Raw genomic sequence first — 13,188 nt, forward strand, 5'->3', positions numbered from 1 at the left:
GAACCCCATGTTTCCTCCAGGGTGGTTCCCATTTGGACCTACCTGATGTAGGTGAGGGCATTGCCCTCGGGAAAGTTGTAGGGGTGCCGCTTCCTGAAGACATGGCCCACGCGGCTGCAGGGTATAATCTCCAGGCTGCCACCGCACATCCATACCCTGAAGGAGAGTTCTGCAGGAGATGACAGTGTCAGGAGAAGGAGAAGGACCCTTTCAGGTGATGGTGGGAAGGTGGGAAGGGGATGGGTTTCTTTCTCTTTGGCGTTTTCTTGAATGTATATGCTGGGATGTGAGCTCTTGTTGCAAGACAAAGTGGGGTGGTTACACTCCTTGTACACGTTCATGTCATGTAGGCATACATCAGGTGCATATACATGACACAGATGGACAGACAGACAGACAGACAGACAGACAGACAGACACACACACACACACACACACACACACACACTCCCTGTGCCTGAACCCTAGGAGAGCAGTGGAGAAAGCTTTGAAGTAACACAGAGGAGAAACACACCAAATGGCAGCATCGTTTCTAGCCCATGGCTACAGCTCCAGCTCCAGCCAGACATGAGTTAGGAAGACCTGGCTTGCTGGCTGACCAGATCTGAGCACCTCCGAGGGCCACCAACGGAACTTCAGACTGCTCTAGATGTACCAGGCTGGCCCAGGCCTGCCTTTAGGCTCAGGGAGTCTGCACCAAGCTATTCCTGAGCTGCATTCCTTCTAAGGTAGTGGTAGAGTCATAAGTCTTAAGTGACTAAGGTCCCCACTGGTGTCCAGAGATGCAGGAAGGGGCCACTCCACTTCCCAGAAGGACTTCACTCTGTTACCTGCTTACCAATGTTTTTTCTCACCCCACCTGACTGAGTCTTAGTCTCGCTTCTGACTCCCTACTTTCTTTATATTAATTCTCCAGGTGAATACTCTGTGGTGCTAAAATATCTCTTTCCTTGCACAGAAAATCCACAATTTACAAAAAAAAAAAAAAGAGGGGCTAGAGATATGGCTCAGTGGTCACTTTCTGCTCTTCAGAGGACCTGAGCTCAGTTCCCAGCACCCACATCAGATGGATCATAGCTGCCAGTAACTGCAGAGTCAGAAGATCTGATGTCCTCTTCTAGAATGTTGGCACATCACTTACCACCCTCACAAAAAAAAATAAAATAATTAGAGAGAGAGAGAGAGAGAGAGAGAGAGAGAGAGAGAGAGAGAGAGAGAACGAGACGTTGATTCCAAGCATGGTAACGCACACCATTAATCCCAGCACTCAGGAGGCAGAAGCAGGTGGGTCTCTGTGCATTCTAGGCCAGCCTGGTCTATAGAGTGAGTTCCAGGTCAGCCAGGGCTACACAGAGAAACCCTGTCTTAAAAAAACCAAAAGAAAGCCGGGCGGTGGTGGTGCACGCCTTTAATACAAGCACTCAGGAGGCAGAGGCAGGCGGATCTCTGTGAGTTCGAGACCAGCCTGGTCTACAAGAGCTAGTTCCAGGACAGGCACCAAAGCTGCAGAGAAACCCTCTCTCAAAAAAAAAAAAAAAGAACAAAAGTGTTAGATCCAGTGTGAAGCTCTACAGCGTCAGAATGGCTGTTTTAACGTCATAGAAGCTCAGTGAGAAGTACAGATGTTGGGTCTAACGTCCCAGAAGTTCATGGAGAGGTACAGATGTTGGGTCTAACATCACAGAAGTTCACGGAGAGGTACAGATGTTGGGTCTGCTAATCTTGATGTGTACGCACAAGTCCTTTACAGTAGAGTTTTAATGGGGAGTTATGTTGTGGTCCCTGGATAGGCCTGGGGCTCTCACTGGCACAGGTCTCCCAAGGACCTGTACTGGCCATGGTAATGTATTTCCTTAGGTCTGCCATAAACTGCCATGCACCCATCCCCTTCCCCAACCAGAAATTTGCAGCTAGCCTCAGGGGCTGAGGTTTAGAATTGGGGATAGATGACTAACTTTGTTATGTTAGCAAGGACACCTTGTCTCACTCAACCCATATTGACCATACTTGTTACAAATTATTTTCTACAATAGCGATGGCAGCATCACCCATTTATTGAGCACTTACTGTGTACCATAACGTGAATGTCTGATTCTCACAGTAATCCAGAAGTCAAACTATTATCTATCTTTTCTTCATTTTCTTCTTCCTTCTCCTTCCCCTTCCCACCTCCTTCCTTTCTTTCTTTTCTTTTCTTTTCTTTTTTTTTTTTTTTGGTTTTTTGAGACAGGGTTTCACTGTAGTTTTAGAGCCTGTCCTGGAACTAGCTCTTGTAGACCAGGCTGGCCTCGAACTCACAGAGATCTGCCTGTCTCTGCCTCCCAAGTGTTGGGATTAAAGGCGTGCGCCACCATCACCCGGCTTTTCTTCCTTTTTTGAGATAAGGTCTTGCTATATATCTCCATGCAGCCTGTAGCCCAGACTGGCTTTAAACTCTCAGCAATTCTCTTGCTTCAACGATAATACTTGGGTTACCGTGTGTACCACTTTTCCTTGTTTTATTTGAGATGGGATTCATGTTGCTCAAGCTGGTCTTGAACTCCTGGATTCAAGAGGTCCTCCTGCCTCACCCTCTCTGTGCTGAGACAGACGTACACATCCCTGAACCCAGCTCTGTTTTTTTCTTTTTTTAAAAAGCCTCTCCAAAGTCACTGGCTCACTAAACTGCAACATTGCAATATAAAGTCCACACTCTGTCAAGCAAGCCACCACTGTTTTCTTTTTTTCTCTGACTTGTATGTGTGTGTGGCATGCATATGTTTGTCCCTGTACGGGCACAGTGGTATAGGTGCCTGTGTATGGGCACGTGGGTGGGCACATGCACATGGGGGCCAGTGGTTGAGCTCAGCAGTCTTCCTCCATGCTCTCCAACTTACTCACTAAGACAGGGCTTCTCAATGATACCGGGGCTACCCAGCTTGCTCCAGGCATCCCACCTCCATCTTTCAAGGACTGAAATTGCATGTGGGCCACTGCACCCACTTGGTATTTATGTGGGCTTTGGGAATTTGAACTCTGGTCCTCAAAGATGCATGGCAAGCACTTTGAGCACTCCGTAGCACTCGAGTGAAGTTCTTCAGTTCCTTCAGCAAATGTGAACTGAGCATCTTCCATGTGTCATGCACTGTTCTAGAGTCCCTTACGTGTACGTGTGCACACGCTCACATTCTTACGTATGTGCGTATGTGGGGAGCAAAGCTCCTGAAAGCAGGAAACAAAAAATGACAAGTAAACAAGAGCGTGTGACAAACAGGTAGCACGTGAGAGGGTGACAAGGGCAAGATGGGGCTGAGAGGGACAGTGGTGTGGGGGTGGGCACTCTACATTTTTAATGAAGATTGCACAAGAATTTTTCTTTCCTTATCTTATTTTGTAGGTGTGTGGGTGTTTGCTTGCATGTATGTCTGTATACCAGATGCACGTCTGATGCTCAAAGAAGCCAGAAGATAGTGTTAGATCCCCTGGAACTGGGGTTACAGACTGTTGTGAGCTGCCATCTGGATGCTGGGAATCGAACCTGGGTCCTCTGGAAGAGCAGTCAGTGCTCCTAACCATTGAGTCATCTCTACAGGCCCTGATTTGAGAAAGTTTCAACACTAGAGGGGAGATCTGAAATAGGCCATGCAACTCTCAGGGGAAGAATTTTCCAGAAGCCCCAAAGCCCAGAGGAACAGGCATGGCCTGTGAGTTCACGGTAACAAAGGCCAGTTGAGTGATGCAGGGTGTAAAAAGAGGGGGGTGAGGGTGGAGTTCATGCTTGGGTTTCCAGGAAGAGCCTAGGAGCCAGCAGGAGGCCTCTGGGTGTCCTGTGAAGGACATGGGAATCCCTGCAAAGTTTGAGCAGAGGAAGAAACCCTAGGATAACTTCCAAGGTTTTTGAATCTGCCAGCTCCATTCCAGGTGGCCTCTGAGCTCCTGCCTCTTAGGACACAGGAGCATGACTCAGTTTGAGTGGCTCCTGTCTTCTAAGAAAGGAAAAAGAATTAAAAAGCCAAGGCTATCAGAGATAGAAGTCTTGGGACTCAAAACTGGCCCAGCAGCTGACCCTCTGAGGGCCGCAGCCAGCCTAGACATTTCTTTGAATTTCTTCTGAGGAACAGAACCCTGGCCAGAACCTCGCTTCAGCTCTGCCTTTCAAGTTCTCCAGGCGGGGAGCTCTGGCCTTAGGCAGAGTTTGAAGTGAGCTGTTTGATCATTCACAGGTTTCTCTGTCAGTTCCCAGTCTGAAGAAACAGAGAAAGGAAGGGAGGGAGAAGAGTCTGCCTGCGGGAAAGCTGGGTCTTTTCCAGTCTGTCGGGCCTGCCATGGCTTCACAGCAATACTGTTTTGCCAAAGCTGCCTTCAGGCAGAGACGGGTTACAAAGCAGGTCACTACGACTCCAAACACACGAAATGTGTGAGGATACAAGGGCCACTGTGCCCCAGGTCACAGAAGTTATCCTGTTGAGAGCTGCCTGTCCACGTTGAGGATAATCTGAGAGGAGAAAATCCTGAGCCTATTTCCACTTGGTTCCTCAGGCCCTCTGTGCACCTGTTTCCCTGGTGAGGCAAGAGAGGACAAGGCCCACCTCCTAACATCTCACACAGGCCTTGCGGGTACCTCCCAGCCCCTCAGGGCTCTGCTGTGGACACCGGTGACATGTGGCAGCACTATTACCCGTGACCTAATGTCACTGGGGTGAGAGGGCACCAACCCCACCCACCACTCCAGAAACCTGGTCAGGTGGGAAAGGAGACTATGAGAGGAGCTTCCCGAGCAGGGCCACAGAACTACCCTTGCTCCCGAGGACCCTGGGATAGCTCTCTGCCCAGCCTGGGTTCTCTGTTTAGGAGGCTCCTGTTTATACTGAATAAGCCCAAGTACTTCCTGCCCTGGATGTCCAGGTTCAGCCAGCAGGAGGCAGCAGCAGATAGAGATTGGTGAGAGATCTCACACACACACACACACACACACACACACACACACACACACACACACCGCAACAAACCCCTCCACCCCCACACCACCACCTACACTGCCTGTCACGGGTGTTTCCTTCCCCATCTCCCACATGTGCAAGTAGCTAGCTACGGCTCCCTGTGACCACAGTGCCACCCTGGACTGTGCTGGCCAGGCTTGCTGTCTGGCCCACATTGTGTGGGTCCTTGGTGAACACCCACGCAGCAGGGGCCTGCATTTGCACCCTGCTGGGGCCTAGCCTAACAAACCCAAACTTGTGCCCATTTTACCAGCACCCTGGGAAGCAGGGGTTTCTCCCCGTTTTTCCCAAGTGAATAAACTGAGGCTTCCAAAGTTGACCGCTTCTCCCAGTGAGCCAGATCACTTATACTGGAGCCTGGGCCCCAGCCTCACGTGGTGACCTCGCCATGGCGCTCTGAGGCAGCGGGGCAAACCACTCCCTCTCTTGTTCTGTTCCATCTCCCTCTTGCTGTTCCAGGCAGCCCAGGAGTTCCCTTCCCCAGGGTTGACGGTTCATGGCCACAGCTTCAGTCATTACATTCAGGACAAGCTCTGAAGGAAACTGGGTCCCAACGAGCTTTCATTTGCCCAGAATCAAACAGACTGAAGAAGCCAAGCCAAGGCCTGCAGTGCCTACGTGTGACCAGCATGCCTTGCTGCATATTCCTAGCTCTTCCCTAGAGAAACAGTCACACAGGTAAGCTGTATCCGGCCAGGTACGTGTTCCTACATACACGCCTAGCCATCTGGCCACATGCTCCCCTGAACACCTCAACTTCTTTGTCTATTTGAGTGGATCTGTGCCTGATTATAAATCAGTGAAATGGGGATGATTACCTCAGAGGGTCCTTATGATGGCTAAATGACAAGACAAGCGTCACATCTTCAAGACCAGGGCCTCAAATGCAGACTGTGCTCCATCTGAACTAGTAGTATTGCGCTTGAGGTTTTAACCATAATTATTTATTGACTCACCGAAATTCTCTCCTCCCCAGATGTCCATCTGGGCGTCATACTTTCCCAAGTGATTAAACCAGGACCTGTCAATCACGAAGATTCCTCCAGCTATAACGGGTGTCCTGGGGGTGGGTGGGGGGACAGAGAGTGAAGTGCAATCATGAAACCAGGAACCTTTTTTCTGGACCCAACTTCCTACCTGCAAAGTCCCTGGGACAAGAGGCCTGGCCAGCTCAGAGCCCTCACAACTATTCCCATGATCTCGTTCCTCTCTGTCCCTACAGGCGGGTCTGACGGCCCCGACAGAGACACCTAGACTAGGCACCCTTGGGAGCCCTGGGGATGATACACCCTCCCAAGAGCCTCCCAGGCTCCTGATGCAGGAAGGAGGGGGCTCTTCAGAGGTCAAGCAGCCTGACCTGATGGGTTTGGTGGGGTCTATCCGGGTCATCTTCTGCTCCAGTGGGATCTGTTCCCACTTGAAATGCAGACTCCAGTCGAATCCTACAGGCAAAGCAGGGTGAAGGTGGGTTCAGGGAAGAGCCTGTTGAGGGCTCTGGACCTTACCCTCTGCCCTTCTGTCTCTTTTGGTCAGAGCAGGGTGGGAGAAGCTACTGTTCCATCACTCACATGAAGACCTGTGCCTACCTCACATGCTGCCGACCTACTGATAACACAAATACCACAAAGTGTATGATGTGTGCACAGAGATCCGCAGTGCTAAAAATGAAGTCAGACGAGGTGTCCGTATCATATTAAGTCAGTAGGCGCGGCCCACCCACAGGTTGGTTTTTTGACTAGAGATCTGAATTAAGGCCATAATCCATACAGACATCTGGGGAAAGGGAACTCCAGATGGGGGCAGCAGTAACTGGGTGGTGGTTTGAATGAGAATGAAGTCAGTGGGCTTCTATATCTGCATGCATGGTTCCTAGTTGGAACTGTTTGGTAAGGATCAGGAGGTGTGGCCTTGCTGGAGGAAGTGTTTCATTGGGGGTAGGCTTTGAGGTTTTAAAAGTCCACGCCAGGCCCAGTTAGCTACATCTGCCTCTTGTTTGTAAATCAGTTGTTAGCTCTCAGCTACTGCTCCAGCGCCATTCCTGCCTGCCTGCTGCCCTGCTTCCCACCATGATGGTTAAGGACTCATCCTCCCGAACCACGGGTCCCAAATTAAATGCTTTCTTTTATATGTGGCTTTGGTCATGGTCTATTGTCACAGCAATGGAAAGGTAACCAAAGCAAAGTACAAAGGTTCTGAGGTGACTTCCCAGAGGGGAGACGGCTGGCTTCCCTTAAACTCCTACCCAACTCCGAGGTCTAACTCCTGGTTGGGTCCACTTACTGGGTAACCGTGCCCTAAAGAAGAACCACCCCTCTTGCCCCTTAGCTCCCAGTAACAGACACTCTAGAACTTTCTGTAACAACAGTCATGATTTATATCTATATGGTTCAGTGGGGTCACTGAAACCTTGTGTGGCTGCCAAAGCTTCATGTGGGTTAAACACTTGATATGTAGCCAGGACATCTAAAGAATTTAAGCGTAAATCTTATTTAATTTTAATTAATTTAAAGGACCACATGTGGCTACTGTCATCTGGAGTGAACAGCCCAGTGCCAGGGGTCATAGCTGTCCAAAGGGATAATAATTATTGGATAATCACCAAGCCACGCCATACGCGCCATAGAAAAGCATCCCGCAGGCGCTAAGACTTTCCTAAGACTATGATACTTGAATACTGCTCCTTATGCTATGGTGTCCCCCAACCATAAAATGATTTTCATTGCTTCTTTATAACTGTAATTTTGCTACCGTTACAAACTGTAATGTAAAAATCTGACATGCCATCCCAGAGGGGTTGCGACCCACAGGTTGAGAACCACTGGGCTAGCGAGATGGCTCAGCAGTTAGGAGCGTTTGAGGCTCTTCAGAGGACCCAGCTTCCATTCCCAGCATGCACACAGTGGTAACCCCAGTTTCAGAGGATCGGATGCCCTCGTCTGGCCTCTGTGGACACTGTGTGCACATGGGTACACATGCACATGCATAAAATATAAATAAATGAATTAATATTTTAAAAACCAGTCCAGGAGTTACATGGAGAAAAAAAAAACATGAGGTTAATTTGAATGAAATGGTCTTAAGACAGTCCGTCTAAAACATTTCAGCATGCAATCCAAACAGAACACCGGAGAGATCGCTTGTATCTGTGCACAGTAAAGTCCTAACCACTGCTGAGGGCTTTATATGCTTAACAGCCCATGGCCAATCTGACCAGCTGCTTCAAGGCTCACTGGCAAGTGTGGTGAGCAGCTGCTGTGACCGCCTGGGGGCCGTGTGCTAAGAATTCAGGCAAGGCCACAGGCTCTTGCTCTTCCTGTCCAGACAACGTCTGCTCTCCAGCAAGACTCCCCTGGGCCTTTGGCCAAGCTCTCTGTGCCAGCAGCCCTGGGGAGGGGAGGGAATGATGAATGACTGGCTAGCCCCACCTCCGACTGTGTGAAGCACTTCCAACCCAGGCCTCTCCTTGTCCCTCCTCATTTTCCCTCTGTGGGGAAGGATTGGCAGTGTGAGACTGGGGGAGAGCATTCGAACCAGGGCTTTCGCCTGCCGGGCACCTCCTTCCAAGCCTGGATGCCCTCTCTGAGGAGCAAGACCCACCTCCTCGAAGATCTGCAGATGCTGCTAAGTAGGCGAAATTGTCCAGGCTGATGACGTCAATGATGGGGCTCAACACACGGGTGTGGTCCTGGAAGAGGAGGATGAGAAGGTGTGAGGTCAGGGACCTCTGTACAAAGAGGCCCGGCTGCATGCTCTGAAGAGGGACCTCTGGAACATGGGGTGTCACAGCCTCCCCGGGGTCCTGGAACATCCCAGAGGCTGGACTAGATCATCACACACACCACGTTGCTGGCACAGCGCTGCTCTCCCAGGCTCTTCCTCTTGGGTCATTTTGAGCCCTTTGGGGATGTCACCTGCTCTGTGCCTTCCCTGACAGCTTGCAGGATGCCTTCCTCTCCCCATTATGGTCTAGAGGGGACAACAGCTCTGTTGCTGCACGGATGGCCTCTTTGGCTGCAGTTCGGGCTCTTCTGCTCACTGTTATTCACCTCTCTACCTTCTGGAGTTGAGTCTCCCCAAATGGACACCGACAGCATAGGGCCAGGGACTTTATGGTTCCACTTTAAAGTCAGTAACTTCCCAGGACACAAATCCAATTTCAAATTTTTAAAAATATACAAACATTTTTAATTAATTAATTTTTTTAGGTGCATTGGTGTTTTGCCATGGGTGTTGGGTCCCCTGAAACTGGAATTACAGACAGTTGCTAGCTGCCATCTGGGTGCTGGGAATTGAACCCAGGTCCTCTGGAAGAACAACCAGTGCTCTTAACCACTGAACCATCTCTCCAACTCCCCACAAATCCAATTTCAAAACATCAATGTATAATACAAACCTCCATGATTTCTTGAGCTGGGGATAAATCATATTGTACACCCCAGGAACACCTAATCCCACTTGGTAGGCCCTTTCAGCACTCCATCGAGGGGCACAGATTAGAGCCTCCCTGCTTTCGACTCTAATTCCCTCTTATCCGAACCAGATGTGATGATACACACTCATTTAATCCAGCACTCAGAAGGCTGAGGCAGAGGATGGTGTGTTTGTCAAGGACAGCCTAGGCTATCCAGTGAGACAACAATAACAAAACCACTCTTTAAAGAAGTCTCTTAGAGGAGCTAGAGAGATGGTTTTGTGGTTAAGTACTGGCTACTCTACCAAAGGAGCAGGGTTTCAATTCCCAGCACCCACAGGGCAGCTCACAAGTGTCTGTAACTCTAATTCTAGAGGATCTGACCCTTCACACAGACATATATGCAGGCAAAACACCAATCAGTGCTCATAAAAATAAAAAATAAATAAATTAAAAAATTCTCTTTACATATATTTTTATCTACCTGCTTACCCGCCTACCTATTTATATATGTATATGCATGAGCATTCCAGAGCATGAACGCCGAAGCCAAAAACTTTTTCCTCTTCTTCCTTCTCCCTCTTCTTCCCTTTTTCCTATGTAGCCCAAGTTGGTCTGGACTCATGATCCTCCTGCCTCAGCTTCGAGAGTTTGGGGAGTATAGGCACACGTGACCACACCCAGCTGGGGCTATCTCCCTCCTTTGGGTTGAGCTGTGACTGCCTCCTTCTTTTCTGCCATCTCCTCCTGATGAACAGCAGGCATATGGCAGGAGCCTCCTGCTCCCTCTTCCATCTTGAACTCCAGTCTATCCTGCTTCTGTCTGGCTTCCCAGCCTGGCCACAAACTCCCCCAGCCCAGGACTCTGTCTTTCTAGGGAGATGAGTGGCACCCCTCACAGCGTGAGCTTCTTGGCTCCCCGAACTTCCACGCAGTGTGATTCTCACACCCGCAGCGGGGACAAATGTGACAATTATCCCTGTTTTTGGGTGAAGCAGCAGGGGGGAGGGGGTGGAGTCTCTCAGGGAAAGCAAACCCTGAGGCCCCCTACAGTGCTAGCCTAGCTCCCCAGATAGTGAGGTCCGGGAGCACCAAGGGCATCTCCAGAAGGGTCCAGCTCCCACAGACGCGGCTCACCTCCATCACCCGCTGCAGCATGGGCTGTAGCCACTCCACGTTCACCTCGCAGTGACTATCTAGAAAGGTGAGAACTGTGGCTCCTGCTACATCTGCCCCGCGAACCCGGGAGCGGATCAGCCCTGCAAAAGGAAAGGAAAGGGGTTGAGCCAACAGCCTACCAGTATCCCCCAAAGTCCCAGGGCCCTCCTGCTTCAGGGGCTGAGGTTCTGAGCTATCGCCGCTAGCCACTTCTTCGTGCCTCCATTTGCTGTCCTCCTTGTCTCTCTCCCCTTCCTGGTCCCCCAGCGACAGTCCCCAAGTGCCCACGATGCTCTAGATACAGATGGGCAGTCAGGCTAAGCGAGGGGGACTGTAGCTTGGTGCTGACAGACCAGATGACAAAACCTTCCTGGTTCCCTCCAGCTGCGCAGCCAGATGTGACAGGGAGAGAATCTTGACTGAGCAGGGCTTGAGTTTGTATGCCAGCCCTCACTCGCTTTGAGTATGTTGTTTAATCTCTCTGAGCCTCACCCGAGTTCTCTCCCTCCCTTCCTCTATCTTTCCCTCCCTTTCTTTCCTTCTTTCTTTGCCCCTTTTTTCTCTCTTTTCTTTCTTCAGTCCTGGGGAGCAAACATGGGGTCTTGTACACGCCAGACAAACACTCTTCCACTGAGCTATATACCCACCCCTATGCCTCAGTTCCTCACCTAGAAGATTAGAAACCACCATAGCCCAGCCTGTCACTTCACATAGCAGAACAAAGGGAGTGCCTGACACCAGAGAGACCAAGCGCATCAGGTTTTTCTCTCCCATCTCCGTTTCCTGATGGTTTCACTAGCTGCTTGCTAACCTGATTGCCTAGGCCCTTCTGCTGAGAGCTGGGAGGGGGAGGGTCTGTCTGCCAGGATAGCAGAGGCCCAGCTGGTTCTGCCCTGGCCAGAGCAACCACCCACGTCCTGTGAACTGTGGGAAGGAAAGGGCCTCATGCTGAAACTTCTGGATATAGGTCACTTTCTGGACAGACTTCCCTGGCCACACTTTTGTTCTTTACTCTGCCTAGAACTAAGTGCCCATCTGCCCAAAGGGCCTACATCCTGCCTTTCTACTTAAAGGTATGGGAAAAGCATCTGCCCATAAATTTTCATTCACTGTTGGCAAAACCCCAGGACAACATATCCCCAAGCCTGATAGTCCCTGCTGTACAGTGGCTGGAGAGACAGTTTGAAGGTTCCATTCACCAGTGTCCTTACGGCTCCTAGGCTGAAATGGCCTTTCTTCTATAATATCTATCACATATCTCTCTCACTCAAAACCTCTGTGGCTACCTGCCTTATCAATTCTAAGGGTGTTCTGGCTTTTCAAGGTCCTCTTTCATCTCAACCCACTGTCTACAGCCCCTGTTGACTAGGTGTGAGTTCTCACAGGAAGGAAGAACACCTAGAGGGGAAATATAAGACCAGCCTTCGAGTATGTCACAGGCTGGAATCCCGGCTCCTCTATTCACCACCTTTGGCAATTATGGTATCTCAGCTCTCTGCAGGCAGAACAGGGGCAATGGCTGTCACGACTATGTTGAGAGCATCAGCAAAGTCAGTGCCTGCAGCCCTCCAGGGAAGAGGCACTGCTAGCATCAATGTGTAGCTATCAGCTCCTGCCTCTGACTGCAGAGTGCTCGGCCTGCCTTGCATGCGGGGCCTGCTACTCCTCCACAGACATCCCTCCTGCTCAACCTGCTCCTCTCCTCCTTCACATTCTTTACAGAAGCATAACCGGCCCGTGGTGAGGCTCATTCTGATCCCCTGGGATCACTAAACACTCCGAGGACAGCAACGGTGCTTGGGACTTCTCTTGTGTCCCCTAGATGCCTGGACGCTATACTGTGCCACCACAGATGCTCCAAAACACCCTTTGATCGGTCACGCCTTTTTTTCTTCCCTTTGGCTTTCGCAGGGCCTTCTACCACAAGGCTCTTGTTCATCCCGACAGCAGCCTTGTAAGGCAGGAGAGTGCCAGCGCTGCCCCATTTCTCAGAAGAGACAACCAAGGCAGCCAGGCAGCATTTAGGATAGCACAGTGCCCAGCAGGAGTGGGGAGACCACCATGACACCGTTCCAGGGTAGGAACCCGTATCCAGCACTCACCTTCTCGCTTGTCATTGCGAAGGCACTTGACCTTGGGGATCCTGGTCAGAAGCAAACAGTCTTCAGCTGAGGGCAAAAGGGAGTAAGGCAAGCGCATTTAGATACAGGCATCAGATCATACCGGCGTCATGGCTGAAAGATAGCCCTGTCCCTACTCCTCGGCCAGGTGAGGAGCAGGTGAGTGTCTATGAACCCAAATCTAGCCCAGCGGGTACCAGAGAACATCTGCTATATTTAAGGGACTCTTCTTCCTATGGAAGTCGTAATTCTAAAGGATGCTGTGAATACTGTCCCAGGTGTGTGTGTGTATGTGCACGCGCTTGCGCGCATACCTATGTCTCTCTGTGTGTCTGTGTGCATAGGTGCGTATCTATCTGTGTCTCTGTGTGTGTATCTATGTCTCTCTGTGTGTCTGTGTGTATCTATGTGTCTGTGTCTCTGTGTGTGTGTGTCTATGTCTGTGTCTCTGAGTGTGTTTTGTGACTATGTGTCTGTGTATCTCTGTGTCTGTGTGTGTGTATCTATGTCTCTCTGTGTG

The 13,188-nt window shown here is 50.4% G+C and overlaps 1 protein-coding gene across 2 annotated transcripts in view; it reads right to left on the reverse strand.

The window, feature by feature from the left end:
- The window catches only part of Galnt16 (polypeptide N-acetylgalactosaminyltransferase 16), an 83,953-nt gene that overhangs the window by 14,824 nt on the left and 55,941 nt on the right, over positions 1-13,188 (reverse strand). For both annotated transcript variants that reach the window (XM_075947657.1, XM_075947656.1), the window contains 6 exons: positions 12,651-12,716; positions 10,528-10,649; positions 8,577-8,664; positions 6,337-6,421; positions 5,936-6,039; positions 43-169 (listed from right to left, as the gene is read on the reverse strand). In XM_075947657.1, coding sequence (XP_075803772.1) covers positions 43-169; positions 5,936-6,039; positions 6,337-6,421; positions 8,577-8,664; positions 10,528-10,649; positions 12,651-12,716 — 592 coding nt within the window. The remainder of the gene's footprint in view (positions 1-42; positions 170-5,935; positions 6,040-6,336; positions 6,422-8,576; positions 8,665-10,527; positions 10,650-12,650; positions 12,717-13,188) is intronic.

Source organism: Microtus pennsylvanicus, chromosome 14 (genome assembly GCF_037038515.1).
Source record: "Microtus pennsylvanicus isolate mMicPen1 chromosome 14, mMicPen1.hap1, whole genome shotgun sequence".
Taxonomy (NCBI): domain Eukaryota; kingdom Metazoa; phylum Chordata; class Mammalia; order Rodentia; family Cricetidae; genus Microtus; species Microtus pennsylvanicus.